Below are 27267 nucleotides of genomic sequence, written 5' to 3'. Positions count from 1 at the left end.
CCCAGGCCTCTTATCGGTCTTTCCCTCCAGCCTTCAGGATCAAAAACAGAAAAGGGGGCGTGGCTAAGGGGGAGGCCTTCCCCTACGCCCCCTACTGGGTGAAAGCAGAAGGTCCTGAGGCAGAAGCAGGGCTTCAGCCATGGGAGAGGGGGTTTCACCATGGCCCTGAGCTCCCCACCCAAGGCTCCTCACACCCAAGAGGGCTCCCCACAATACCCTCCCGCAGCTGCCTATCTGGATGGTAGGAAACAACCCAGCTGTAAGGTCTCTTAGCTCAGCCAGTAAACCACCGGTGCTGTTTCCTCATGTGTAAATGGAGATAATGTCCCTCTCCCAGGATTGTCGGGATTAAGATTTGTAAAACAGAGATAAAGTCCCAGGCACACAGTAGGTGCTCCACAGATGTTAGCCTCCCGTGCTCTCCAGCCCCCACCCAGAAAGGGCCACGGTCCCTTTCCACTGTCGTAACACACAGGGTACCACGGCAAGGAGACATCGATGATCACATGCAAGGTGAGGAACAGAGTGCATTACAGCGATGATCTCGCCTCATCTCAGCCCTTTGAGGGAGGTTCCGGTCAGATCGCTGGGTTACAGACGAGGACACATGCTCAGAGAGGTTATCACATCTAGTAAGTGGCAAAGCCAGAACTCGCTACACAGCCTACTCCACCTCCCACCCCCCACCGGACCCGACCCAGTGGAATTCCCAGAGGGAGCAACAAAAAAGGCAGGTTCGTTTCCTCTCCAGCCTAGACTAGCGATAAGAAATAGAGACCCTTCCCTCCCCAAACACACAACACAATCACAGACGCCTCCCCCTTACACCCTACCCTCCGTGCCCTAAGTCACCGCCCCCTCCAGCACACAAGATGACACCCCTCCCCAGCTCTGGGTCTGATTCTCCTCATACGCACTCTGACCCTCTCACCCAATACACGTAAGCCATCGACCCCCTCCCCAACACACACCCAACCTTGACCTCCCCACCCCTAAAACACACCCAACCCTGACCCTCTCCCCAAGGCACACTGAATCCCAACCCTCCGCAGTAAATACCAGTCCTCAGAGACCACGCCCCAGGGGCTGGTGTAGAGGGGGGATCCTGTCCCATCTCTGGAGCTTCCCACTCCAGCTCCCTGGGAGACAACAGCACGACAGATACCCACCTGTCCCCAGTGACCTGGAGAACAGTTCTGTCCTTCCACAGGCCACCGGGTCTTTGAAGGGTACACCCAAGGTCCAGCCTCCTCCTGACTTGGGGAGAGGAATGGGAGGTGGAGGAAGGGCTATCCAAACACCTTTGTCAGTGGGAAGTGGAAGGAGAGAGCCTCAGGTGCCAGGTCGCCTACAGAAAGGGTGGCAGAGGACCACAGCATATAATCGCTCCTTACAGGAATGGGGCCCACAGATGTCCACCCCTCCTAGGGACTGCCTGACCCCCAGCACCAGCCCCCAGGTGGGGGGAGCGGGGAAGGCGAGGCTGCCTCCATGCCTGAACTTTGATCTGTCATGCTTCGTTACCCAGTGCTGAGAGCCAGGGTCTCCAGGCCCCTCAGCCCTGCCCAAGAAGGAGGCAGATGCAGGGCTCCCTCAGGTTCCTGGCCACACCTCTGGTCCCAGAGAAGGGGAAGGTCAGGGAGAAGCTCAGAGGCTGGGGGCCTGGGTAGGAAGAGAAGTTGTTGTTTACTAGGAAGGGACAGGGCAACCCACAGGGTCACAAAGGGAGGGGGCAGGAATGGGCATTGCCTAACCCACAATGTGGGCACCCCACCCTGGGGGATGAAGGTTAGCAGGATGGGAAGTGGGGTACCCGGAAACCCTCCCCACCCACCTCTAAGAAAGAGGAAGAAGCTTGCAACATTCAAAGAAGGGCAAAACATTTGCTTGTCCGGCACAACACAGGGCAAGGTCAGGGGTCAGGCCCAGCCCCATCCAACCCTCCTTGAGCCAGGCCCCAGGTGGACAGAGTGTCTGGGGCTCTGTTCCTATCACCTGGGGACGAGCAAGCTGTCTACTGGCACCAGGCTGAGCACCCCTCAATGTCTCCCTCCCTGAAAACCCCACCCTGGCAGGAAGCAGACACTCCAGTCACTGGAGCTGGGACATGAATCCCAGTCCCCATGGACGCAAGCACTACCCCACACAGACACACCCGCCCCTTCCCCAGCAGCCCTGAAACCAGACACTGGCCTCCCCCAACACCTAGCATAGACTGAAGGCCAGGCCAGAATGGGGCTTCCGACTCCGACTCCCAGGTCAAAGTGCTGCCGGCTGCGCACCCCCAAGGGAGGAAACAGAAGGTGGAGGTCTGAGTCGGCAGCATCCGCCTGCGCCCTGCCCCAGGGCACAAAGGGTAGGGACCTAAAGGAGCACAGACTTAGAGCCCCTGCTCCCAGTGGCTGGTGGGGCCTGGGAGGGAGGGGGCCACCGTGCAGCCAGAGGAGGTGAGCCAGGAAGCAGTGGTGGCACTGGGCAGCCGGCCAGTGCGGGCAGTGAGGCGCCCAGCCAGGGCCTGCCCCAGGGACAAAGAGACTCCCTGGCTACGGGGAGAGGGCGCTGCCCCCACACTGGGAAGGGGGCACTGACCCAGCCCAGCCAGGCTCACAGGGCAGCAGCGCCAGGCAGCTTGCCAGTGGCCACGGGAGAGGCGGTGGGTGCCCGGGGCAGGGTGTTCAGTACCTGCCCGCCAGGAGAGGTGGGACACGTTTCCCAGGTCAGCAGCTGACCAGCCAGCCCGCCATCCACGGCCCCCTTCTGCTGCTTCCACCCACTCCTGCCCCAGGCCAGGCCCCGGCTCCCTCCCCCCGCCAAGCCCTGGCCCAGCGCCCAGCTGGGCCCTGGGGGCCAGAGTTACTGTAAGCGTCCTGGCAGGCCCGAGGCCTGGACTCTGCCAGCTGGCCATAGCTGCCGCCACCTCCCACTACCTGGCTCGGCCAGCCAGGGAAGGTTACTGAGACCCCCACCCAGCCAACAGGCGACCCCTGTAGCAGAAGGCGGAGGCGGAGAGAAAACACAGGCCCTGCCAAGAGCAGGCTTGCGTCCACAGCCGGAGTCCAAGCTGAGCGCCCCCTCCGGGGACACTGCCCCGACCCGCCAGGCTGCCTGTGGGCCCCTCCCTCTCATCCTCCCCACAAAGGGAAGCACCACCTAGCCTGGCCAAGGCGAGGGGTGGGGATTCTACGCCTTCAAGCCCCTTCCCCCAGAGGCACTGGATGGGGCAGGGCGGAGGTGGGGCGCTGCTCTCAGTAGAGCTGCCATTTCCACCAAATGTCGAGAGGTTTGTTTACCCGCCTCCAGCCTCTGTGTCCAGTCCTTGGAGCTATTTATAAGGCCCTCCATGGCAGAGCACTGGGGGCGGGGGGGGGGCCGTGAGAGGCGCCGGAGGACAGCACTGTTCAGCTCTCCCTCTGTCCCCCACAACACCAAACACAATCACAGCCATCAGCCTACAAGCTCCCCAAACGGCGATCCCCCTTGTCTGGAGGAGCCCTCGCCACTGCCACTGCCGAAGAGATATGCCTAGAGGCCCAGCCTCGGCCTGCCGCCCTCCACCGCCCCTCCCACCATGCCCACCACTCCACTTACTGGCTGGGGATGGCGTGCTATAGCCGCTAACTGGAAGCTGGTGCTGGAGAGTGGTCAGAGCGCCTGGTGGGGAAAGTCCACCCAGCATGGGGGGGAAGAAGAAGGCGTAGGGGGGCACCGGGTATCCATTGAGGTGCCCGCCCCCAGGTGTTGGGCAGGAGCTGCTGTTACTGGCCATGCCAAGCAGCCAGTCAGAAGAGCAGGCAGACAGTCTGGCTGAAGGCTCTGGCAGGCTTCAGGCCACCTCTCCTCGGGTCATGGGGCCTGGGCCCAGAGGGGGTTTGGGTGGTCAGCCCACCCCCCCCTTCTGTCCTGGAGCTGCGGTCCAAGGCTAGCAGGCTGATCGCGGCCTCCTGGAGTCCCCACTCCAGTTGGGGGCCAGGTGGGCTGGGGGATGTCCCAAGAGCCGGTCCTTTGGTCAAGCACTTCTGTGAGCTGGCACTTTCCCAGGAAGGTCCAGAGCTGGCCTTCAGGACGCCGAAAGGATCCCTCTCCTAGGTGGGCCCCGGCTAGGTGGTTGGGGAGGCCATGTCCTATGATGCTGCAGAGAGAAAAAAGACAGGTGAGTGGGCACCGAGGAGCAGGCGTACGGGCATTCCCCGCGGAGCTCCCCAACCTGGGCGGCCGGAGATTTTCCCGTGGCACCCGGCTGAGCAGACAGCTGGCACCATGCCTGGCTGGCAGAGACGGCCTGGGAGTAGGGCCCAGACACCGCTGGGGGTGGCAGGACAGCAGAGCCAGGCTGGGGAGACAGGGACAGAGCCCAGAGCCGAGGAGGCCCTCTCACCCACAATCCTGAGAGGAAAGGGTCCCCGGTGCCATGCCACCCCGGAAGATTCCTGCAGCAGAGAAAGGCAGCTGGCCCTCCTTCCCCCAAAGCGGGTTACCTGAGGTCAAGATGCAGAGAACGTGTGCTTGAGGGGAGGAGGGAGGGGGAGGAAAAGCCGCTTCCCTAAAGCAGTGGCACTTCTCAGAAAAATGACTCCTAAGCCAGGGGGCCCCCGCTTGCACCACTTCCCCCCCAGATCCAAGCCCGAGCACCCCAGATGGGTCTGTCCCACGGCCCGGAGGGGAGGCCCGTTTACATACATACAAATAGGGAAACGGGAACGGAGGACTCCTGGGTATCACCTCCATTGCCTAACAGCATGATGGGCAGGGACTGCCCAGGGTAGCAGCCCCCTACTCCCAGGCAATGGAGGGGCAAGGGAGACTGATCTCAGAGTTCACCCACATACTCTGTCTGCAGAAGCAACCTCCCTGGAGAGGGTGGGAGGTGGGCAGAAGATGAAAGGCCAGATGCCCCTCCACCAGTGCATCCACAAATCCATACCCTGTTTGAACAGCTGGGACCCGAGGACACGCAGAGATAACACCACGGGTAGCAAGAGACAGAGATGAACCCAGAAATTCCACGACACAGTGACACAGACAGGCAGCAACAAGAGCAGAGAATGAGACAGAGAAAGAGAATCATCCACAAGAGGTCCAGGAGGATATATATAAACAGTATCAATAAATATGCATGTATTTATACATGAGTGTGTGTGTATACACACACATGACATATATGAGAGACAAAAGAAAAGAGACAGAAAGAAACATGGCCAAGGAAAACCACAATGAGATACTACTTTGCATCCACTAAGATGGCTATAATCAAAAACGCTGATAACAAGTACGTGAGGATGCGGAGAAACTGAAACACTCAGACATTGCTGGTGGGAGTGTAAAATGGTGCAGCTGCTTTGGAAAACAGTGTGGCAGTTCCTTAAGAGGTTAAATACAAAAGTTATATGACCCAGCAATTCCCCTTCCAAGTATCTACCCAAGAGAAGTTAAAACGTAAGTCCACACAAAAACTTGTACGTAGGGGCTTCCCTGGTGGTGCAGTGGTTGAGAGTCCGCCTGCCGATGCAGGGGACACGGGTTCGTGCCCAGGTCCGGGAAGATCCCACATGCCGTGGAGCGGCTGGGCCCGTGAGCCATGGCCGCTGAGCCTGCACGTCCGAAGCCTGTGCTCCGCAACAGGAGAGGCCACAATAGTGAGAGGCCCATGTACCGAAAAAAAAAAAAAAATCTTGTACATGGGTGTGGATGTTCATACCAGTACTCCTAATAGCCAAAAAGTAGAACTGACCCAAATGTCCATCAACTGATGAAGGGATAAATAAAAGGGAATGTTATTCTGCCACTAAAAGGAACAAAGTACCGATATACAGGACAACATGGATAAACCCTGAAAACATTATGCTAGTTGTAAAAGACCCCCTATTGTATGATTCCATTTTTATGAAATGTCCAAAATAGGCAAATCTATAAAGGCAGAAAGTAGATTGTGGTTACCAGGGGCTGGGGCATGGGTTCGAGGGAAATGGGAAGTGACTGCTGAATGGTATGGGGGCTCTTTCTGGAGTGATGAAAATTTTCTAAAAGTGCTTGTGGTGACAGTTGCACAACTCTTGTGAATATAGTAAAACCAGTAAATTGTACACTCTAATGGGTGAATTTTATGGTATATGAATTATATCTCCATAAGGCTGTTGAGAAGAAAGGCGGGGAGGAAGGAGAGAGAAAATAAAATAAAACAGGGACACAGAGATCCCAAATAAGGACTACCTCCCTTTCCAAGCCCTTCCTCCCCAAGCTCAGGCCGTGCCAGGCTCCAAGCTCCAGGCTCCAGGCTCAGACCTGGAGTCCAGGGGACACACACATGGCCAGCATTTGGCTGAGGACCATGCCTGGGACGGGGGAGTTCTGCCAAGGCCACTATGGACGAGGCCAGGACTTCTGGGCCCAGCCGAGTTGGCCAGCCAGCCTGTGACTGTGTGGGGCTGAGGGAGGGGGAGGGGGACAGGTACTTGCAAGGAAGCGGGCAGCTCCCCTATTGTTGTTTTGTTTTGTTTTGTTTTTCCCCTATTGTTAACGAGCATGATTTTAACTGTTACTAATCATGACAACCATAGGGCCTCTCTCCTTACTCCTGAATGAGGTGCCCCCTTCCTTCCCCAGGCCCCTGCCAATTCCCTCCCGGGCTGCGAGGCTGATGTCAGAGGAGCAGGGACCCCACCCGTCGGCCAGCTGCCGCCCTGGCCCCCCACAACCCTGAGGGGCGCCACACAAGGGGAACTCGAGCCAGCAAGGGAGGGGTTGGCTGAGCCTCACCAGCGTTGACAGTCAGACCCTCACATACGCGCACACCCACTTGCAGAAACTCACACGCGCAGCTCCAGGGAAAGCGTCGGTGGCCAAGAGCATGCGTACTTGCACACCCAGCCGGGGTGCGTGCGGGCACGCACCTGACACAGCAGGGTCCACAGACACAGAGACGCACGCAGGTGGATTCAGGTCCAAATGGGGGCCGGCCTCTCTGAGGTGAGGCCCAGGAAGCCATTCACTCCAGAACCCAGGCCTCCTGACCCAGCTTTTGGGGGGTGGGGGGGCGGCAGCAGATTCAGTGTGGACCCTCTGGAGCTAACCCTTGACCCCAGAGGAGAGATTAACGACAGCCACCTTAATGCCTCAATTCTGCCCCTGAGGAGCTTGAAACTGGACCATACTTCAAACCTCAGCCACAGATACACATCCCAGGGAGAGGCTGGAAGGCGTTCCCCACCCCCATCTGAGCCTCACTAAAGGAGCTCATCTGCAAACTTCACTGCAGTTAGCTCCCTGGGGAAGGCCTTTAGCCAAGGGAGGGGGCAAAGGTTACAGAAATGGGCCAAGGGCCAGGCTGGCCAGGGAACAGGGATGGGCAAGGGCAGGGATGATGGGGGCGGGGCCAAAGAGCACAGGCCCAGCCTCAGAAGGTCCCTCTGGAACCATGACCCTTGGGGAGATGCCTGGGCCCTGGCCCCCTGCACCCAGGGGTGGAGAAGACACTGTCAGAGAATCGAAACCAGCACCAAAGAAAGGGAAAACAAATTACCCACATCCAACCTCCACCCTATGCCCGCCACCTCCACTGCCCATGGGCACCCTTCCTTGAGGGAGAGAAAAACCACAGCCCCACACCTCCCATACCTGGAGGCCAGCCTCAGCACAGCAGAAAGGGGGGGTGGGGGGAGGGACGGAGCACCTGCCACCAGCCAGGCACCCCTGCCCGCTGGGGCCTCCCTCACCCTCAAAAGGCGCCAGGATCCCTCCCCCAGTGTCAGGTGTCCCCAGCTACCCTTTCTTTATGTCCCCAGAGTCACACATCTGGAGAAAAAGGCAAATGTTGGCCAAGCTGTGAAGACAGTAGAAAGAACCAGAAGTTTGAAGGGTCAAATCTCAGCTCTGCCACTCTGGGTGACCTTAGGCAAGTCACTTAACCTCTCTAAGCATCTGTTTACGTCTGTGAACTGCCTACCTCAACAACGGGCTGTGTGATTTAAGAGATAAAAGTCCTGGAAAGCACCTAGCACAGCGCCCACCCGGCACACAGGAGGTGTTGGGCAATGGGTCCCCTCCCTCCCCCGTGCCTGCCAGCACCACCTCGGGGCCTCCCTGGGCAGTAGGTCTGCTGTCCCTTCCCCAGCCAGGGCTAGCAGCTGCTGACAGGGCTGGGCGGCAGAATTACCCATTTTCCAGGGTCCGCTTCCCCGCAGACTGAGGACAGGAATGCGGGGAGAGGAATATTCGGGGTGTGGGTGGAGGCCTGACCACAACCCTTTCCCAAATTGCCTTCTTTCATTTCACAAACCAAAAAAGGGAAACCTTTGGATGTGGGGAGGGGAGGAGGGGAAGAGGAAGAGACGATTTCCCCCCCCTACCCTCAGGGAAGAGGAGCCAGGGGTCCCCAAACCCAGCTGGCCCTGCCCCCCTTCTTCATCCACTCCCTCCTCTCTGCTTCCCAGGCTACCCCACTACCATGGCTCCCAAGGAATAGAAGCCAGGTAGTCCTGGACAGGCTGAGAGGATGGGATAAGGATTGGGGAGCTTAAAAGAAGGGGGGACAGGGGCTTTCCTAGGCATTCTAGACAGTCCGTGAATCATATGCAAATGACACCCAAAGCTCAAGCTCAACTTGGGGGTAGGGGACAGGGACTCCAGCCCTGATGGAAGCAAAGACCCAGCCCCTCTGGACCCCCTCCCCTGTCAGGAGCTGGCAGAGCAGGGCAGGGCGGGACAGGGCAGATTTCAAACCAGAACAGTGGGCTGGAACTATTTATAAACTTTCCAGAAAAACACACACACACACACACACACACACACACACAAAGCCAAAACCTCTCCCCTCCCCCATACTCCTCAGATCAGCAGAATGATGAACATTACTCCCTTTTCCCCCTTTTTCCAGAGGCCCCTCTCTCCTCACAGCCACTCTGGTCCTCTGTTTACCTTTTGCTCTCCAGGCTCTGGGCTGCAGGAAGCCAGCAAGGCCAGCCTCATTTTGAATGAGATCACCCCAGAGGGGCCTGAGAAGCGGGGTGAGGCTGGGACAGGTGGAGGGCACCTCTTCCCCACCAGGCCTCAGAAGCCCAGGCCTGCCTCGCTGGAGCTGGGACTTGTTGGAAAACCTGCCCCAAGCATGTGCAGGGCCTGAGCACATCTACGGAGAGAGTCAGGGGAGTGCTGAAGTCCAGCGTCGGGCCTCTGGATGCGGCCACTGCCCACTGCCTCAAGACACAGCACCTAGTCCCAGAAAAGTAGATCTGATGTCTCCCCAGCTTGTACCCGCCCATGCTTCTGCCCCAGCTACACAGGGCTGCCTGACCGCCACGGGCCATCATCCCCACAGTGACTGAAAGGGCAACTGGACAACCCAAGCCCAGGACAGGCCAGGTGCTGGGAGGAGGAACTGCGGGGCGGGGGGAGCGGGGAATGTCTGCTGGTCAGGGCAGTGTCCCGACTCCGCACGCCAGGGACTGCACCCCAGAGCCCCCTGGGAGATGTGCCCAGGGCCTCCGAAGCCCAGGGCAGCTGAGGGGCCCGCCCAGAACCAGAGCTGAAGCCTCCCACCCAGTCTTCTCTTGGAGCAGAGAGCAGGTGAAAGGGCAGGGGGCAGCCCAGGCCTCAAGGAGAGGGACGTGCCCACGGGGAAGGAAGAAAACAGGAAGAGGAAGAGATGAGGCTGCTGAGGCCACAGCCAGACCACAGGAGTGTGTGGACCACACAAAGGCAGCTCTGTCCGGGTCGGGGACGAAGGGGCACAGACAAAAGGGGACACCCCCCCCCCCAGCCTGGAAACCACCGTCCTCACAGCCAGCCTGGCACGGGGCTTTCCCCACCCCCACCTTGGCAGCTGCCCCCTCACCACTGTCTCCCCTCTCCGCAGTGTAGGAAGCATAACTCTCACAAGGGGCGGGGGCTGCCGAGCACACAGAGCAGCAGGTTTGTGCGCGGCTGCGCGGCTGCAACCCGCCTCCCCCAACCCCTCAGCTCTACCCCAACCCTACCCCGGGGCGGACGGACTGCCGGCACGACCCAGTGCTACCAGCCCCCTCCCGGCGTCCTTCCCTAGGGACCCGGGCTGCAGGGAAGCCGGGAACGCCCGCCCCCGCCCCCCTCCCGCCTCAGGATATCCTTTTGGCTCTGACCCCAGACCAGGCCTGAGTCAAACCATGCCCCGCCCCACACCCCCCATCCAGCGACCCCCAGGAACTTCCTACTCCCCACGCTCCACACCCACCTACTCAGGTGGGGCTAGAACTAGGGGGAATCTCTTCCCCTCTCCACCCCCAGCTGAACCGGGAAGCCCACCAGCGGGTGGGGCGGATGATCACAAAGTCCCAGGACCAGCCCCGCTTAAAGCACAGGGCCTGCGGGATCAGGGCGAAGCGGGTGCAGGCTGTGTGTGGAGGGGAGAGGAGGCTCTGCGGACCACCACCTCCCCGGCCCCCAAACACACACGACTGGGGATCCTGCCCAGAGCCCCTCCCTACTCCAGCCTGGACCCCAAGAAACCCCAGAAACTCCCTGGGGAAGGCAGTTTCCATGAGAATACAGGACGGGAGAAGTCTCCAAAGGGAAAGGGGACAGGGAGCGGAGGTTCCAAGAACGGGCATCTTTCTGGGACAGCAGGACCCAGGCTGGAGGGGACAGGGTCTGCACAATCGGTCAGATTCACAGGCAGCCACAGCCAAGCACAGCCAGACGTGGTCACAGTCTCCCCGACGCTCAGTCTGAGTAGGTGCCTGTGACTCCTTCCCACAGACAGAAGTCTGGGGGGCCCTGGGGGATCTGGGGCATCGGAGACCACACACATTCAGCTTGAAACAGCCCCATGGGCAGGCCCCCCCACCCCCCCAAAAACTGTGGGCCTAGGGGGAGGGTCAGCTCCCTCCCCACAAGAAGCAGGGTAGTGCCCAAGGCGGCCATCTCCATGGCAACCAACAACAAACATCCCGGGAACCACAGAGGGCCAGGAAGTGACAGCCACGTGACAGGAAGACAGTTTTTTCAGTCGGGGGGGGGGAGCGAGGAAGATTGTTAGCAGCCCCTGGGGAATCAGCTGTCCCCTAAGTTTCCCCCACTTGGAACTGGAGGGAAGGGGTCAGCTGGGAAGGTGGCCACACACACACCCCCGACCCCACCGCAGTGTGCGCAGTTGGTCGCAGGGCTGACGGGCCCGGCCCTCCCCTCCCGCCTGCCACTCACGGTTCTCCCCTTTGGGTCCCCCTCCCTTCCACTTCCTGCCGTGACTGGAGATCAGAGAACTCCCCACCGCAGCTTCCCCTTCTCAAGTCTCGATTCCTGGGCTGGAGGTTTACCGTGGGGCGAGGCACACAAGGAAGGAGGGCTGGGAACCTGCGGTAGGACCCAGGGGACAGAGGCTCCAGGGGAGGAGCCGGGAGGGAGCTACTCCAAGGTAGGTGTGTACACACAGGCACACACAGTGAGTGGGTCACGGTGACACACCACCGGGCGCAGTGACACACAGAGACTGCCTGACCTCAGGCAGCTCTGGGGGAAAGCGGGCAGGGCCATTGGATCCGCCCCGGTGCGCCCCACTCCAGCCCGGTTCCTCAGCCTCCGGGTTCAGCTCAGGCGTCTCCTGGCCTCCAGGCAGGCGAGGTCCCAACCGTGCCCAGCCCCCACCGCCTCTCCCCTGCCTTTCGTGCTGAGGAATCCCCCTCCCTGCTCCAAGGTGCTCGCCCAGACGAGGGCACCTTGGCCGGAGGCGGGGGGAATGGAACCTCCCGCCACCCCCCTCCCCTTCTCTGCAGATGTCCCAGACTATATTTAGCCCAAACCGGGCGGCTAGCCAGACCCAGACTCCCCACTGGCCCGGAGCTGAGCTCCCAGTTTTTATGCAATTAAAACATTAACAGAGAACCACCCCCATCCACACACCCCCATACCCCCGGCCCAGCCGGAGCAGCAGAGCTCAGAAAACACGACAAGGGCAGCCCAGCCCTGCAGCCAGCGGTGCGCTGATAGCAGTACACTCGTCCCCCTGCCCATCTCCCGGGCCCTAACCCCCACAGGCAGGATAGGGACATCACCACGAGATCAGGTTGACACCTGCGGGGGGGGCGGTAGGCTTTCCTTGTTCCGGGGCCGGAAGGGAAAGGCATATCCAGTGGGTGGGGGGTTGCCTGGTTGCAGAAATTCCACCTGTCATTTTGCAGCCCCCCTCCCTGGCCTGCTCCAGTTACAGGGCTGGGGGTTGGCAACAGGTGCTGGCCAGGCTGGCAGCAGTCTAATCCCCCACCCGCTCCCCAGGCTGACAGTGGTGCCTGAGGTCCAGGCAGGGGCCCTGGCCAGCAGGATGCTGGGTAAAAAAAGGACGCACTGCTGCCTGGTGGGGAGGGGGCAGCCCAAGCCCCTTCTGTAAGACCTGGCCCCCTGGACTCTGTGAGGTGTGTTGGAGGGTCTGGGGAAGGCAGGGAAACCTTAGTTCCACCGCACTTTCATTTCCCCGCGATGCCAGGCCGGGCGGGCTAGAGTGTGGGAGGTCTGTCTGCCTGCCTCTTCCTCCTCCTCCTCTCCAAATTCCAGGAACAGGCAAGGGAGGCTCCAGTTGCAGAGACAGAGAGCAAGCAGGCGGTCCCAGCTGAGAGGGAGGGGGGGCGGGGACTGGAGCGGGAGGCAAGATCCAGACGGAGCAAGAGACGCCCACGCCCAAGCCAGACAGGACAGACACACCGGCACTGACACATTCTCACACTCTGGGCCTGGTCCCCGAGTGCCGCCCGCTCTGCGGGACACCCAGACTCCCTCAGCCAATCCTGCCCATCCCCAGAACACTCCCTGGACACACACGGAGGGCCAGGCCTTCACTCCCACCCCACATCCCCCCACAAACCCTGTGGGCTCCACACAGCAGCCAGAGGGTGGAGAGGGGAACAGAGGGAGGAAAGACAGCAGGCGTCAGAGAGGACATGGAGCCAAAGCCCTGGGAACTGGGGTATCAGTTGCCACACTCCTTTCCCAAAACCCAGTAAGTCAAGACAACCCTGGCCATCTTGCCAGGAGCCCTGCCAGCTTCCCACACTTCCCAAACCACCACCACTAGAAAGGGTGTGGGGTGCTGGGCGAGTGGAGATTACCCCGTTTACTCATCACAGGGATGGGATTACCCTCCCCAGATGCCCATCACCCCCAAACCCAGACAGAGCTCCTAACTGGACCCCACAGAGTCCCAAACACACCCACCCGTACAGCCCAGTCTAGGTCCTGCCCTGCCCGTGCCACCCAGAGGACAGGGAATGGGGCACTGAGGTTTTATCTGGGGGCAGGCCCCACCCTGTCACATAGTTCTGAGGACAACCCGCCTAATACCCTCAAGTCTGAGCAAGGAGTGGTGCAGGGGTGGGGGTGGAGGAGTTCCCAGTGGGCAGAGCCAGCTTCCAAGACCAAATGATTTAGGGGAAGGGGAGCTAATGAACTGGGGTCTTGGTCAGTACCCCCAAAACAGACCTTAAGGGCCACTCAGACAATGCCCTTTCCCCCCACAATAGACATGGTGGCAGGAACCACGTCATGGTACATGTGGGTGACTATGCCCAGCAGGGCGGCATGGGGGTGATCAGGATGGGGCTGCCTGCAGCTAGCTTCCTGCCAGGCTGCCACATGGCTGGGAGTAGGAGGGGGACCAGAGAGATTTCCCAGAGTGGTAGCAGGGGCATTTAGGGTCAACCTGAAGGATGGATGGGATTTGGGGGCTATAAGAGGAGGTGGCCAGGATTAAGCGGTTCCAAGCCCAGGGTCTTCTCAGAACTGCCACTGCATCTGCACTGCCCTCATCAGTCTGGCAGGGAAAGTCCTGAGGTGACCACCACATGCACACTCATTTACACCCTCCAAATCCAAGATCCTCAGCTCCCAAGGGTCAACTCCAGTCTGACCCTAGTGACCGCTCTGTCTCAGGACTGACATGGCCCAGACTCCCAGGCAGAAATGACGTCCTAGCCCCTCCCACTGCACCAACATCTTTCATAGCCACAAACTCCCTGACTCCACAACGAACCCCTCTTTTTCCTCCAGGTCCAAATACTCTTTCTCTTATTCCCTCCCCCAGACTCATCTCCACCCCTCACAGGGGAAGCCCCAAGGCTCCAAACCACCCCCCACTGCAACCTGGGGCTTCCCCAGCCCAGCCTCCCCATCAAGCACAAGCCCTGGAAGAGAGTTTGGGGCTTGAGCCCATTTCCTAGCAAGACCTGGCAACCTTACTGAACCACTTCCCCAGAACCCTGCCCTATGACCACTGCAGCCAGGGAAGGGGACATGAGACATCCCTGAATCTCCTAACCAGGAAACTGGAGGAGGAATGGCAGTTAGGAGCGGAAGTGAGGGTTGGGGGTAAGCAGCATGGGGTGGGGGAGTGGGGGAGTGTTCCTCTGAAAACACACACACGTGCACTCATCTCGAAGGTAGAAGGCAATCTGGTTACAGAAGAGGGAGCTGGCACTAGTGGGGGCCAAGGGTACCCCTCCATACCAGCACGTGGGCAACCTATCCAAGGTAGGATGAACGGTGGAAAAGCGTCTCCAAGACCGGGGGGCTTTTCTTATCTGATTTCCACATGAGTTAGTCCCCATCCCCAGCCTAGCACACTGGAGGCCTGGCCTCCTTCTCACGGAGCCTGACAATAGCGCAATGCCCAGAGAGGAGAAGGGGCATTGCCAAGCAGATTTTCCAGCGCCCCCCTCCCACATACACATCTGGCTAGCAGCTTCCCCGCCTTCTGGGTGGCTCCAGGTCCCAGACACCCTCAGCAGAGCAAAGACGACCAATCTATTCCTTCCTCTACAGCCCCCAAAGCTTCCATAACCCCATGGTGCCACCCGACCCAGAGACTTCCCTCCCTGACTGCACTGGCTCCCGTCCCCAATTCTGACGGCTCCCCGCGCTCCACGGGGGACACCAGCTGAATGGGCCCCGCCCCCCAACCGGCTGCCTCTGGTGGGGGTGGGCCCCCAGGCTGATTCTCCGCAAACCACAGGGCGGCTCAGATAACAGGAGGGAAAGAAGGAGGGGGCTAGTCCGTTGGGCATCCGATCTCTCCCCAAACAGGTTTGAAAGTCTTTTTGTTTTGCTTGTTTGTGAAGAGAAAAGTGAGAGAGAGCAGGAGTTCCCAGCGGCGGTTCTGCCACAGCTCGGGCGCCGGAGACACGCGCGGCAGACGGCCCCAGACGCCTCACGGCTTCGCGCGAAGACACGGGCGCAAACAGACGGACAGACGGAGCTCCCCCACCCTGAGCACGGTGGCGCGGTGTTGGGAAGCCCAGGAAACCCCAGGCTCCCGTCGGAACCCGCCCGGCACCGGGTCCCCGCCCACGGGTCCTCTCAGTAGCAGGCCAAGGGGCCGCGATGCCTGCGGGAGCCGGAGGCTCTCCAAAATCCCCGGGGGAGAGGCTACCTCGCAGTGGGGGGAAGCAATCCGTCCGGGTCGCCCGCGAGCACGCCGTCTGCCCTGACCCTGAGCCTTGGAGCCGCTCGGCGTCAGGGGTTGCGGGGTCCAGAGAGAGGAGCGGTTTGGGGGGCCGCGGCTCAGGGGCGCGGGGCGAAAGCAGCGGCCATGGCGAGTCACGTGCGGAGGCTGAAACTTTACCCGGAGCCCCAGACCGGGGGGCGGAGGGTACCGAGCAGCGGGGAGGCCCTCACCCTCGGGCCCGCCCCCATCCGCCCTCCGACCAATCACCAACCAGGGGCGGGCCCACAGGATCACGCCCCCCCCTCCCCTTCACAGACCCGGGAAAGGGCGAGTCTTAAAGGAGCCGCGCCTAGCAGAAAGCTGGACCGTGGGAATCTGGGAGAATCCCTCCCTCTGCCCCAAAAGGAGAGATTCAGAGCGCGAAGGGGGAGTTCTGCGCAAAAAATGGAAGGAGGGCTCGGTAGAGAAAGGACTGCAGTGTGCGGTATCACACTCCCTTCCCTCCAACGACACGCCCACACTCACAGGGGCAAGGATCATACGCACACACTCCTCACACCTAAACCGGGGTTAGAGGGGCTGTGACGTAATAGGGAAGCGAATACAGTGACTCCGGCCCTGTCCAGCCCCTGACTCCCATAATTATAATCCTCCTCCAGGAACCCCTTGAAAATGAGAGCTGTGTGACCTTGAGCAAGTCGCTTCCTCTCTCTAAATCCTAATTTTCTCACTGGCAAAAAAGGAGTGCAAAAGCAGGTAGACCGCCCTCAAGTACACCTGCTCTCCTGGTCTCCCCCAAACACGTTTCCAGCTCAAGTGGGTTGGAGGAACTCTGGCCCAACCCAACCCTTCAGCAAACCCGAGAACCCTCCCCCGAAAAGGACAGCGGCTCTTGTGATCTTCCAAGAGCCGAGTAGGGGGCGCCCAGGAGCACCCCTACATGCTACGGGACTCTCACACCCAAGCTTCTTTCTCCTGGCCCAGGCTGAAGGAGCCAGGAAAGCTCGCATTCTTGTTCCAGCGGGGCAGGATCCGAATCACTATTCCTCTGCAGAGACCCCAATCCCACAAGCCCCCTCCCAGCCTGCTGCTCCGTTTGGGAGGACCATCTCCCCACCTCTAGCAGTCCACTGGGGGAGAGAAAGAGGAATCAATAGGGAACACCCGCCTCCCCGTCCCCGGTCAGAGAAGTAGCCACAAGTGCCCCCACAGGACTTCCCACTGGAAGGCGAAGTGCCACACTCCCAGGCCTCCACCCCAGTGAGAAGACTCAGCCTGACCCAGCTGGCAGAGCTCTCAAACCCACCGGCCTGACGGCCCCCGCTTTATAGACGAGGAACCGCAGGCTGGGAGTGGACACGGGTTTAGTCCCCGATCACCCTGGCACCGGTTGCCGGGTCTAGGACCGAGGTATCTGATTGTCTCTCTCCAGCTTTGGGGCCCCAGCCTGGGTGAGGTCGGACAAGCAGGGTCGGCGGTTCGCTGTGCCCTGAGGTCCGGTGGCACAGGGGAAGAGCGTCCGGGCAACGCTTCCCCAGGCCCCTTCCCGCCTGCTGGGCCTGGCCGTCTCCCGCTCCCGTCTGGATTTCCGTCCGCCGGTGCGAACCGCCCGCCCAGCCCCTCCCACCCTGTCCCGTCCAGATCCATCCGCAAACATGCGCTCAGCGGGCAGGAATGCGCCAATGGCTCCCAGATGTGGACGCCCACGCTTAACCCCTTCCCCCCCAGCTCCCCCACCCACCCAGAGGCGTTCTAGCCTGAGTCCAGCCAGCAGCAGGGGGCGCCGCCCAGATGAGGGACCAGCCTGGGAGGGGACTTAGTGCCAGCCAACCCCCAAGCCCGCACAGGCTCCTCCTGGCCTACATTCTACCAGTCTTCCTTCCCGTGGAGGCTAGAGGAGAAGGATCACAGACAAAGAAATACAAGTGTGCACAAACACAGGTATACTGCCTCCCACGAAGGGTGGCCTTCATGTACACCTGCCAGCACGGAGGGTCAGATATGCTCGCGCACACGGAGATGCAGGTGTGCAAATGCACACCCAGGACACGCATATGTGCATACGCACGTGCACATTCAGAGCACACCTGTATGCACACAGAACAAGCACATACAAGACAGGCATCTGTGCATGCACAAGGTCATGAAGCAGAAGGTGCGGTACACTCCTGGACCGAGCAGTAGACCCACCGGCAGATGAGGGAAGAAATTCAGGCACCCACAAACCTGCCCCCCACAGGGGGCAGTCACTCACGCACAGAAGATCGGCACCCAGATATACAAGCATACAGCCTGCACACCTTTAGGGCACTCCCTCCCTGCCCAGCTGAACTCCAGCTGTGCTGGGCCCACTCCAGTGTCCCCAGCCCCCCACCCTCAGGGACCCTCATGCCGGAGGGAGAAGGAGGCAGCAGGCAGGAGGAGATGGGCTGGGGGAGGAGCCTGGGCATCTGGCTTCCCAAGACAGGGACCCCTCTTCCCACCAGAGGAAATCTCACACAGCCCCGATAGGTGCAGGGCTGGTGACAGGCCCCCCACACAGACAAAGGAGATACATAAAACAGCTGTGAGACACCCCGGGAGAGCCCACACTTCCCCCGAAACAAGGCCTCCCTTTCATGGCCGGTGGGGAACTCCTGAAGAATAGCATCATTGGTAATCGGAACAGAGGATGGGAAACTTTGACCATCTGGATGCAGGTGGGGTGGAGGTGTCTGCTGGAACCCAAACCGACCCCAACAGACTCCTCTCCCCCTCCCCAGCCACCCAGCTCATCCCCAAAGCCCCCTCATGGCTCCGCACATCTGATTCTCACGGTCCTGGAGGGTCATCTAGGGCAGGGCTCCTGCTTCCATTGTACAGATGAGGACACTGAGGCTCCACCAGGGAATTGCCTCGCTCAAGGTCATACAGCTTGTCAATGGCAGACCTAAGATTCAAACCCACAATGCCCTCCTCACACGCCCTCCCATTTACTCTGAACGAAACACATTTCCATGCAGTACCCTGCACCCTCCCTCTTCCTTTACCCTCTCAGCAGAGCATATGGAAGAAACATCAGCCTTGCCTGGCTCTGCAGAGTTGTGGGTGGGGCCAGGACATGCCAGAGAGAGATCAGAGAAGATGCTGGGGGCTACACACAGAGCCCCCAACCCCACCCCCAAGCACGATGCCCACCTGCCCGGTAGGCATGGCCAGTGACTCAGCTGCATCCGGGGGAGATGCCAGGGCAGTGACTCACTTACCGAGAAGAGCTGAGCCTGGCACCGTGCCAGCCCCAGGACAGAAGTGACTTAGTCACCGAGACTGTGATACCCAGCAGGCACAGCCCAGGGATTGGGGACAGGGGCAGGCTGTGTCCCCCCTGGTTATGTGCATTACAGACAACCTGGGGCAAGCCATGGCTTTACCCGCCCCTGCCCCCTCCCCACTGCTCACCCCCACCACGCCAGGCCCTGCTCCAGTGCAGACAAGTTTTGTGAGACCCCCTGGGCTGCCCTGCCTCTCCCCTGAAGCCTGCCCCTTTGCCCATCACTCAACACCCACTCTCCCAGCCCCGCCTCCGCCTGCCACCCAAGTTGTACCCAGGCTGTGAGTCTCCTTTAACATGTCTTGGCAACACCTCTTGCCGCCACAGCCCCTCTCACCACCACCCGTCCCCCCCCCCAAATACACACATGCACTCATACACACTTCTGCCAGCCCTGCTTCTGCCAGCAGCTGCTGAAGTTGTTCAGCAGGAGGGGAATCGGGAGGGTGGGGGGCAGGGATCGAGTTACCAGAGGCTGATGGGGTGGGCTGCCACCCAATCCCTTCCCCAGCTCATCCTCCTCCCTGGGCACAGCCTGCCTCACCCACCTGCTCCCCTCCCACCTCTGGTTGGCAGTGGACTCCACCCAAGCTAGAAAACAATAAATGTTCAAGGGTATTTGTCATGCTAAGACCAGCCCAATATATGAGAGAGAGGGAGAGAGAGAGAGAGAGAGAGAATGAGAGAGAAGACAGCAATGGACAGAAAGAATAATTCCCGTGCTCAGTGCCCAGGCTACAACCACTAGCTGTGTGTATCTCTGTGTATGTTGAGCCAGAAGTGGACTGAGTAACTCCCCAAGTCCTGGGAGACTTGATGGGGCCCAAGAGGAGCCGACCGGCTGAACAACCTTATTCCATTTGCACTATTGATTTCTCATACACTGCAGCTGGCCTGATTGGGGGGGGATGATAAGTAAGCCCCCCAGAGACATAGAAACTGAGCGGAGAGGGGGGAGGGGCCCCTGCGCCCCACTGAGACCGTGGCAGGGGAATAGGAGCCATCGTGTGGCAGGAGGGAGTGTGCGGAGTGGGAGTTGGATTCCAGCCTGTCTGGGACACCTCCTTCCAGCAGGATGTGAAGCTGATTCAAAGAAAGAAGGTGGGAGACAGAAGCACCGTCATTGGCTACACAGGCAGGGCTCTGAACAAGTGGAGAGAGAGGGTGCCATTCATACCCTGGGCTATGGAATGGCGCCCCCTGCAGCTGTGCAACATGGTGGCCCTGGGGCTGAGGCTGAATTCTGAGGAACCACGTTTCTGCACTGAACTTTCCTCCCCTGCACCTCCAACCAGCTGCCTCTGCCTCTAGGCCTCAGAAGGGCTCACTTCTGACTGTGCGATCAGAAGCCAACAGCAATCTCCCCGCACCTACCCCCTTCCTTTGTTGAGGGGGATTGGCAAACAACCACCTTGACCTTGGCACGGCAGGATGGGCGCTCACAAAAGGCTCTGCAGAGTCTGGAAAGCTGCATCCTAGTCCTTGGTCTGTCCCTAACTCATCCTGGGACTGTAGGCACAGCCCCCGGCCCTCTCTGGGTCTCTAAAATGGAGTTAGACCGAGCTGCCCCTTCTCAAAGGGGTCTCCAAGCTCCCGGCTTGCCAGCCTGTGAGACACTTGGCACATGCCGTGCATCTTGATTCACATCAGTGGCCACGGGCCACCTAAACAAACCCCAGCCCTGACCTCCTTCCTGGACACAGACTCTCTCCACATGGTGGAGACTTATAAACACACACAGCTGGGGTTTACCGGAGACCCTGTGTAAACAAGCAGAGAGGGAAACAAACCAGGAACCCAGCTCTTGCTGCAGGAGGGGAGGGAAGCACAACCGGGTCGGAGGAGAGACCATGACAAGAGAAAAACAAACAGTGCAAGGGGCCCGGGCTGGAGTCCCAATGCAGCCAATGACTGGTTGAAGGTCCTAGGGCAAGTCACATGCCCTCAGTCTCGCCCTCTGTAAGGGGGAGGGATGGTCCAGGCGCCTCTAAAGCCCCTTCTGCTTCTGAGTCTATTTGGACAGAGAGAGAGCCCAGTCCAGCCCATCTACCAGGTCAGGACCTACCCCTGCCCGCCACGCATCCTTGCTCTGTCTGCTGCCCCTCTGGCCCTGCCTCGCTCCTCCGTCCGCCTGCTTACCCTCACCTTGGCCAGCCCCTCTGCCTGCCCCGTGCTTCTCTGCACGTCCCTCCTGCCAGGGGACAGACCAACTAAAAATAGTCCCTGCAGCCTTTCTCGCCCACAGCTGCCCAAAGAGCAGGAAATGAGGGGGGCAGGGAGGCCCATGTCCTGCTCTCCCCCTCACACACTCCCAGGCCCAAATCAGGCCCAGACCTCCAGCCTGGGGCTAGTGCCAACTTGGCCATCTCGGGGGCATCCCACACCCCTTCTCTAGGGGGAGGCCTGCCCAGAAGTGCCTACAATCAGAGAGCTGTCCTTACCCCGCAGGAGGAGGAGAGGGGAGGCCAGCGGTCTCGAGGGAAACCTTCCCAATTTCTGAAAAATCAGTGCCAACCACATTGTGGGCACCGAGAGGGCAGGGCCTGGCTCCACTGACTGGTCTTTTGAGGGCAGAGGGAATTGGTGTGGGGAAGTTTGTGCTGGTTTTCTTCATCCTGGCCCAGCTGGAAGGAAGACAAAATAGTGCACCAGCTTCAATTACGCTAATCCCCTGCTCCCCCAAACATGTGGGTGCAGACAGAGGGGTTTCGGTAGCCACCCCCCCCCCACCCCGATACCATGGGAAAAAAGCTCAAGAGGCTAGATCTTGTCTCGCACACACGTAAAGATGGAAGCCTGGAGGCAAGAAGAGGCCATGCCTGCCAGGCTGGGCAGATGCTGCCCTGAAGCTGAGTCAGAGGTTAGGAGGGAGGAGCCGGGGTGCTGGGGCACCAGGGGCTACAGTGCCCCCACCCCTAACCCACCTGGAATTTCTGACACCTCCCAGCCCTGGGAGAAGGCCCTCCCCAGGCAGGAGGAAGGAAACCAGCTTAGTGATTCTCTGGAGGCCTGCGGAGCAGCCCTGCACCATGAGGCAGGCGGGAAACCCAGGAGTCCTGGCGCCCGGCCCAGAGAGTGAATGAGAGAAATACCTTGGAGTGGAGGAAACGGTCCAGAGTGAGGCAGACACATGGTGCCCCAGCAGCTCCCAGATGTGGCCCTTAAGGAGGAACTGGCCAGAGGGGCTGGATGGGGCAAGCGAACACATTTCTGAAGAAGAAGAGAGAAGAAAGCAGAGGCCTGGGGATGGGGAGGGGGGCGGGCCAGCCGGTCTCTCACCTACTCTCCTCTCCTCCCAGTCAGAGTCCAAAATGCTGAGGTTAAGGGCACTAAATATCAATGAGGTCCTGGGGTCCTAGGTGTGTTCTCCAGTTCCCTTATCTCCAGACCGCGGCCTTTTCGTTCCTGAGCTTCCCCTAGCACCCCTTCCCTGGGGCCAAGCCAAGCCAGGAGTCAGCAGGCCCAAGGTGGTACCTAGGAGGCCTGGGCAGTGCCACGGGCAGCCCTCATACCATCCTCCCACTGGCTTCCCTCCTGCCTGCTCTCAGCCGCCACACGTATCTCAGCTGTCGAATCCGATTAGGGCTCCTGCCCAGCGAGCCGGACAAGGAGGCCACTGGGCAGGGGAGAGACAGGGGCAAGGGCGCTGAGCAGGAATGACAGGGAGAAGGTGGAGACGGGGCTCAGGGGAGAAGGTGTGGAGCCCCAGAGGAAGAGAGCCGGTGGCCGGCTACAACTTACATTAGGGGAATTCTGCAGCCCCTGGGGCAAAAATCCTGTCTGTTTCCTCCATCCCCCAGATGGGCAGGGATGGGGGAAGGGAACTGAAGGCGGAGAGATGACCTAGATTAGAAAGAGAATCCCATCCTAGAAAACCCCCCCGCCCCCCGCCCCCATTTGCACTGGGCTGTAGGATACATTGCTTTATGAGGTCTTTATGGCCGTATCTCTATTAGGCAAGCGGGTCTTGTTACTAATAGCCATTTTTATAAATGAAGAAACCAGAGGCTTAGAGAGCTGTATAAATGCACACAGTTAAAAGAGCGAGCTGAGTCTCACATTCAGGCCTGATTCTCAGTCGACGGCTCACACTCAGAATTTACTTTCCTTCCTGGGTCAAGGGCAGAATGAAGTCACGCCATTATCCAAGTTTTCCTCTAAAACCAACCCTTCGGGGATCTGGGGAGTCATGGAAGGATACAGAACACACCCAGAGTTACCAATAGGGATGTGCCCCTCACCTACCACACAGCGAGTTAGAGGGGTTCCCTCAAAATGTGACCCTGTGACCCGTCTCTTCCATTGCTCCCCACCCGTCTGCTACGCCCAGAGGCAACACCCACACTTACAAACACGGTTACCCCGACAAAGCCATACACCCCTCCTGCAAACCCACCAAGCCAGAATGAGATGCCCTAGATCTTCAGAGAACAAGGCCTGTCAGCCCCCAATGAGAGGGACAAACAAGTCACCGTAAACAGTAGGTGTCATCCAACCCTCTCCCAGAGGGCCTGCAGGAGGGCAGAAGCTTTGGGGTAACACCAGGAGCCTGAGCTCTGAAAGCCAAGGAGCCCAGGGAGCTGGCATGGCTGGGCGGCCTCCCTGATCTGGTCCACACCCCCTTCCCCAGCCATCTGGGCTGAGTCTGTTCTGGCCTGGGCCACACTCTGGGATGTCTCAACGTACCCAGTCACCTCCATCCTAAGATTATAGATCTTACAACCATACGGTACACACACACACACACACACACAAACACACACACACACACACACGGTGCCGGGGGGGGCGCTTTTCATAGGTGTTGAGGTGTTGGCAGGGATGGGAAAGACAGCTCCTTAACCTGAAAGAACTTTCCCCAGAGAAAAAGGTCACACACACACACAGAATTGTTCACAACCTCCACTACCCTCCAGCAAAGCCTTTGCACACTCAAATGTGCAATGAGCCTGGAAGGGGGCACTGGTTCTACAAGGTGAGTAGGGAGTGGGGGGCAAAGTCCTGAGCTCTTAGGGCTCAGGGAGGGGGACAGAGAGGAAGCAAGAGAGAAATCTCCCAGGGAGTCTCAGGTCCGCGTCCAGCTCTCTGTTACCCCAGCTCTGCCAATTCTCCCCTCGAGGTGAGGTGGGGGAAGGGGGATTAGGCAATACTGCAAAGGAGGGTGCAGGGACTGGGGCCTGGGCAGACCTTCCCCCCACTTGCCATTCTTAGCTCGAGAACGGGACCTCGAGGGCCGTGCAGCAAGGGCGCCGGAGGGCGCAGGGACTCCGAGCTTCCAGACACCCTTCTGCTCCCAGGCTCCCACCTCCCAGGACTACAGCAAGCAGTGGGGGAGGAGGCATGGGGAAAGCCTGAACTGCCGAGAGGGAAAAGACCAGATCAGAAGCGGAGAGGCCAGGCGGAAGGCGGCCGAGGGAGAATTGGGAAGGGGTGTGCGTGGTCCTACCTGCTCAGGTGCGTGCCGGCGGGGGGCGATGGGGTTCCCAGGAGAACTGGGGAAGCCCTCTCAGCTCGATTCAGGATTCCCCCCTGCTTCTGGGTTAGGCTGCTGCAAGAGGCACGGGTTCCCGTTGGGTCCTAAAGCCCACACTCCAACCAGGAGGCTCTCCCCACCCTCTCCCACCGTCCCTGACTGGGTCAGCGGATGCAGAGCTGAACTGATGGGGCAGAAAGAACTCACTGTAGAAAGACGAGGTCTGAGTCATGGGCTGGGACAGCAAGAGTCCCCAGTGTCAAATACACAGCACATGGCTGATTTTAGCTGAGGATATTATGGGACAGGGGAAGAAGGCATTTCTTCTGCCTGCCCTGACCAGATGAATTTGGGCTTTGGGACTGAAGCTGGGGTTAAGATCGCTTTCCTAATCACTCCCAAGTAGCTTGGCTATTGAGAATTTGGGGAAGGGGTTGTTCATTTTGGACGGGAACTCACTTCTACCCTCCCCCTCCTGGACAGAGCACAGTCTCCCCATCTCTCCCCCACTATTCCTAACTGCCGAGAAGGCCACGCCAAGGGGGAAAAAAAGTCCTGATTTCCAGCAAGTAAAAAGAGCAGTATGACTTGGATAGCAGTTGGAAACTGGCACTTTTATATCCTTAGATCTGGGGGTGTGTGCAGATATACGGAGCCAGGTGAGAGTATAAGCAGGTGGGGCTGGGGGACTTTGGGTTACATCCATTAGCAGAAATGGCAATTGTCAGTGAACGAAGAGGATGCAGAACCTAGGGGTCAACTCGGGCCCCTACCCAGCCCTTAATAGGATCCTGAGACTTCACTAGAATGAATACGTAAAAGAAAGAATATTTTCCCAGGTACGACTTAGGATAAATATAGGGGGGGCGGAGGGCCTCTTATGCACAATTAGATCAACTTCAAGGTTACAGACCCCATTTAGGATAGCCCACCTTCTCCAAACGGAGAACTCAGTGTTGGTGGGCCAGGTGGGCCGGGGAGAGGTGGATGGGAAGGCTGCAGAGGGCTGGGGGTGGGGGGACATTTTGCAAGGAGAGTTGCACATATCTCCAGCAGCAGGGCAGGGAAAATGTCATGGGGTGAAGGGCCAGGGCAAGTCAGGGACAGAGTCGAGGGAAGGGAGAGGGCATGGCCTCTTCCTAGAAGGGGAGAGGGCAGCAGCCCTGCCTCCACCTCTTCGTCTGTCTGGCAGGAACTGGGGAAAGGAGCTGGACGGGAAGTTTGGAGCGCCCCAGGGTGGAGTCCATGGGGTGAGCTCAGGTCAAGCCTTTCACCCTAATCTGCCTCAGTTCTCTCCCAGCTGTTAAACAGGGCTCTCGGTTCTTCCCAGGCAGTTAATGAGTGTTTACAGAAGAGCCTGGAGATATTCAAATCTCAGCTGGGCCACCACTACAGTTATAAAGCTCAATAAGGGCTGAGTGTCATTTGGGGAGGGGAGGAGTAGAGGAAGAGGGAAACAGACTACTCTCTTACAACCTAAGGATAAAGCCACGCTCACAGAGCAGCGCAAGCCTCAGCTGCCACAGGATATCCTTGTGCCCAGGGATGGAGGTCACACACCTCCATCCCTCCAACCACCACCAAAGGCTGGCCTGCAGCTAACTGCGGGCAGAACCCAGGCTACAGCTGGTCTTCATTAACTCCAGCTTTTTTCACCCCCCACCCCCACCCCGTACTGTGAACCCACAGCTTCAACAGGCCCAGGCTGGAGGGGCTGCCCTAGCCCGACCTTGCAGCCGACTCTGGGGTGGGGGGCACCGCACCAAAGGCCAAGCTACCAGCTGAAAATAAGGTTGAAGCAAGACTCCTTTTTGCCACTGGGAGCGAGCGGGGAGGAAAGAAAGGAGTGTGGGGCTGAGAGGGTGGAGGTGGGGGAATTTAGGGCAAGCAGCAGGCAGTGAAGTCAGTGGGATCGGGGCCCGGAAACCCCTACACCCTGGGGCCAAGTCCTGCTCTGGCTTCGCCTTCAGCTTGAGTCTTGGCGGGGCCCCAAACTAGGGAAGGCCCCGGCTGCCCCTTCCCGCCTCCCTCCCCCCATCCTTATTAAATACACATTTTATCTCTCAGCATCTTCATTATCTTAACTGAAGGAGACAAGCAGTGGATGGCGGCAGCAGAGAGCGAGGGGGTGGGTGGGTGTGGGGAGCAGGCGCACCCTCGTTATAAAGTGCTGATCTAGCTCTTTCAGGCAGTGTGGGAAACAGAGGGATCAAAGGGAGCCAGGCTGATTCAGAACTCAATTAAGAGCTTTTTTAAAAAAGAGCTGGCTCTCTCCTTTCGCCAGTCTTCAGACAGCCTTCACCCAGGCCCCTTGCACCCAATTAGCTTCTCCTGCCAGCGCCTTGGGCTGGGGTTGAAATCCAGCGGAGGCCAGAGGGCAAGGCTTCTTCCACTACAGAACCACCTCTTCTGGGAGACGGAGACCTGCTGCTGTCTTCGAGGGCACCTGATCTTTTCGGGAGGGACCAGAGATCACATCTTTTCCCCAGAAGTTAAAAAGTGGGACATCAGAGGTAGGTTCCTCCCTGATCCCTTGCCAACTAGAGGCACAGCTTCTGGCCCATCTCTAGGGACATAGGGAACGTCCAGACAGGCACCCCCTCTTCCCAGCCTGTAGGTGGACTCTCTCCCCAAAGCCAAGGCTTCCTGGGAGCAACAAGAAAGTTGCCTCAAGCAAAACACCACATCAGAGGGAGCCACTGGAACGCATGTGTGAGGCCGATAAATGCTGTGCTGACACATGTTGTAGGATGGAGCACCCCTCTTTCACAACAGCCTGCTCCACCTCGGTGCAAAAGCACGAACAACGTCTGCCTCCAGATTAGAACTGTCCCCAGGATGGAGAGAGAGGCAGCAGCTTACTTGGTCATGTATCTCTTCACTCAACAAGTTTATTGAATACCTCCCAGGTCTCAGGCACCGTACTAAGTGCTGGGGACAGATACAAATGTAAATAAAATCTCCATCTCGGCTCTCTCTTTTGGTCTCCCTCAGTAGTCAAGGTAACCTCTCCACAGATATTTTTTAAAAGCCCCAAGTCGTATCTCTTTCCTCCTTCCCAGTTCTTATTGCTGCATCTTAAAAGGACAC

General features: G+C 59.1%; 1 protein-coding gene across 3 annotated transcripts in view; it reads right to left on the bottom strand.

Moving 5' to 3' along the window:
• The window catches only part of RARA (retinoic acid receptor alpha), a 43714-nt gene extending 19458 nt beyond the window's left edge, over window positions 1–24256 (bottom strand). The window contains exons 1-2 of one of the 3 annotated variants that reach the window (XM_067022280.1): window positions 24151–24256; window positions 3589–4129 (exon numbers count right to left, since the gene is read on the bottom strand). In XM_067022280.1, coding sequence (XP_066878381.1) covers window positions 3589–3766 — 178 coding nt within the window. In that variant the 5' untranslated portion in view covers window positions 3767–4129; window positions 24151–24256. Of the gene's footprint in view, window positions 1–3588; window positions 4130–4375; window positions 4476–15379; window positions 15640–24150 lie in introns of those variants that run through there. The other 2 variants (XM_059047424.2, XM_067022281.1) reach the window with 2 other exon arrangements.
• Window positions 24257–27267: the final 3011 nt, after the last annotated feature.

This window comes from Kogia breviceps, chromosome 19 (assembly GCF_026419965.1).
Source record: "Kogia breviceps isolate mKogBre1 chromosome 19, mKogBre1 haplotype 1, whole genome shotgun sequence".
NCBI classification, from domain to species: domain Eukaryota; kingdom Metazoa; phylum Chordata; class Mammalia; order Artiodactyla; family Physeteridae; genus Kogia; species Kogia breviceps.
Note: the sequence above shows the minus strand (reverse complement) of the source record. Positions and strands in the feature narration are given on the sequence as shown.